The following is a 2,500-nucleotide window of genomic DNA, read 5'->3' as shown; positions in this document are numbered from 1 at the left end:
GTTGTGTGTGTGTGTGTGTACAGGGTTGTGTGTGTGTGTGTGTACAGGGTTGTGTGTGTGTACAGGGTTGTGTGTGTGTACAGGGTTGTGTGTGTGTACAGGGTTGTGTGTGTGTACAGGGTTGTGTGTGTGTGTGTAGGGTTGTGTGTGTGTGTGTACAGGGTTGTGTGTGTGTACAGGGTTGTGTGTGTGTGTGTGTACAGGGTTGTGTGTGTGTGTGTATAGGGTTGTGTGTGTGTGTGTAGGGTTGTGTGTGTGTAAAAAAAAAAAAGAGGAAAAAAGGTTTTTTAGTTCTACGTTTAGTTTTAAAAGATGTTTGTGATTATCTGCTGCTCTGTCGCTACACAACTGTTCTTAATAATTAATGTGAAGAAAATCAAAAGTAATGAGTGAAAAAATGTAGAAATAAAAGTAAACTAATGAAAGAAGTACAGGAAGAGAACAGGGCCATGTTACTGTGAACATTCTGTCATTTTTACTTTCTCTTTAATAAAATGGAGAATTCGTGATGCATAAAAAGACAAATAGAATAAAAGGAATTATTTGTGTTTAATATTAATGTTTATATTAATGTTTATATTAATGTTTATATTAATGTTTATATTAATGTTTATATTACTGTAAAGAATAAATCACGAGTTATTAAAAGCACTAACATCTGGGAGTCGGACGCAGTGTCGCTGTCTGAGCTGTGTTTCATCTCTGTGTACATCACACATGATGGATAGAATAATAAACACTGTGTACACTCATGAGAGCAAGTCCACACACACACACACACACACACACACACACACACACACACACACACACACACACGGTTATTCCACAAGAGAATACAACGTCTGAACGTGTCCTGTGTGATTGAGTGCCGCTGATCGTTCACACACAGCCTTGTGAAAATTAATCTCATAAACTATATTCTCTCTCTCTCTCTCTCTCTCTCTCTCTCTCTCTCTCTCTCTCTCTCTCTGTAGGTAATCTTTGAGGCCGAGGTCACTAACGGAAGACGAGGTTTCATTGCGATTGATGACGTACAGGTTCTTAGTTATCCGTGTGGTGAGTGACATCACAGTCACTGTTTCATTTAAACTTGATGACATAATTAAAATCCAATCACAGTGATTCCTCTACAAGATGAGGTCCCCTAGATGGGGTCCCCTAGATGAGGTCTCCTAGATGAGGTCTCCTAGATGAGGTCTCCTAGATGAAGTCCCCTAGACGAGGTCACCTAGATGAGGTCTCCTAGATGAGGTCTCCTAGATGAAGTCCCCTAGACGAGGTCACCTAGATGAGGTCTCCTAGATGAGGTCCCCTAGATGAAGTCCCCTAGACGAGGTCACCTAGTCGACATCCCCTATGCTCATCTATTGTAATTATTTAGTAATTAATGAATTATTAATTAATTATGTAAACAGATATTTTGTGTGTGTGTGTGTGTGTGTGTGTGTGTGTAGATAAATCACCCCATTTCCTGCGTCTTGGTGACGTGGAGGTAAATGCAGGACAGAACGCCACCTTCCAGTGCATCGCCACCGTACGGGACGCTGTGAATAACAAACTCTGGCTCCAGGTAAAGAAATATATATATTAATAAAGTCATTGATAAATTACAGAATGGAAAGAAAAGTAATAAATAAACAAATGTGTGAAAACCTTCACAATTATTTATTAGAAATGTGTGTTAGAATGAAAACAATAGAAATAAGAAAAATAAACCATAAAAAAATTTTTTTTACATAGAGTAAAATAATAGTATAGAAGAGATACGTGAAAGAAATGAAAGAAAAATAAAATTAAATGGAAAAATCCTATTTGGCAAAAAAAAACTAATAATAATAGAAAGAAAAATAGAATTGGGGAAAAGCATAAATAAATAAATAAATAAATAAATAACTGAAAATACTGTAACAAAATATAGTAAAGAAATCTAAGAGAATTAAGCAAATAATAATTTCAAGTTAATATTTTATATACACAAACGTGTGTGTGTGTGTGTGTGGTGTTAATGTGGTGCTTGTTTTTACAAGGTTTGTTAAAAAAATCAGTTTATTTCATAAATAAATTACTGAGTTTAAATTGATTGGAATTGTGATTCAGTCTCGTCATGTGTGTGTTTATAAGTGTTAATAGGGGTGTGTGTGTGTGTGTGTGTGTGTGTGTGAGAGAGTCTGATCATGATGGCTGATAATAAAACACTTTGTACGTTGCCGTGGTTACGAGCGTCTACTCGTATGATGAGTGTAAATTAAAATTTGTAAAATGTGTAAATTCTTGACGCTTTAATTCATCTCAGAGGAGAATTAATCTGAGGTTCATGTCCGTGTTGTGTGTGTGTGTGTGTGTGTGTGTGTGTTCACCTGGATACAGACTTTTATTTATTTATTTTTTTTTTATTAAAAATTCTGTAAATGACATTTTTTCAATTTGCAGCAGAGCGAAGCCTCGAGCGCTGTTCAACATACAGAGTGTTTGATGTAGAAATGGAACAATCAAAGTG

General features: G+C 36.1%; 1 protein-coding gene across 5 annotated transcripts in view; it reads left to right on the top strand.

Moving 5' to 3' along the window:
• The window catches only part of ptprk (protein tyrosine phosphatase receptor type K), a 105,684-nt gene that overhangs the window by 50,228 nt on the left and 52,956 nt on the right, over nt 1-2,500 (top strand). For all 5 annotated transcript variants that reach the window (XM_060884367.1, XM_060884368.1, XM_060884370.1 and 2 more), the window contains 2 exons: nt 978-1,059; nt 1,458-1,573. In XM_060884367.1, coding sequence (XP_060740350.1) covers nt 978-1,059; nt 1,458-1,573 — 198 coding nt within the window. The remainder of the gene's footprint in view (nt 1-977; nt 1,060-1,457; nt 1,574-2,500) is intronic.

This window comes from Tachysurus vachellii, chromosome 12 (genome assembly GCF_030014155.1).
Source record: "Tachysurus vachellii isolate PV-2020 chromosome 12, HZAU_Pvac_v1, whole genome shotgun sequence".
NCBI lineage: Eukaryota > Metazoa > Chordata > Actinopteri > Siluriformes > Bagridae > Tachysurus > Tachysurus vachellii.
The sequence above is the reverse complement of the archived record's forward strand: the minus strand, read 5'-3'. Positions and strand labels throughout refer to the sequence as shown.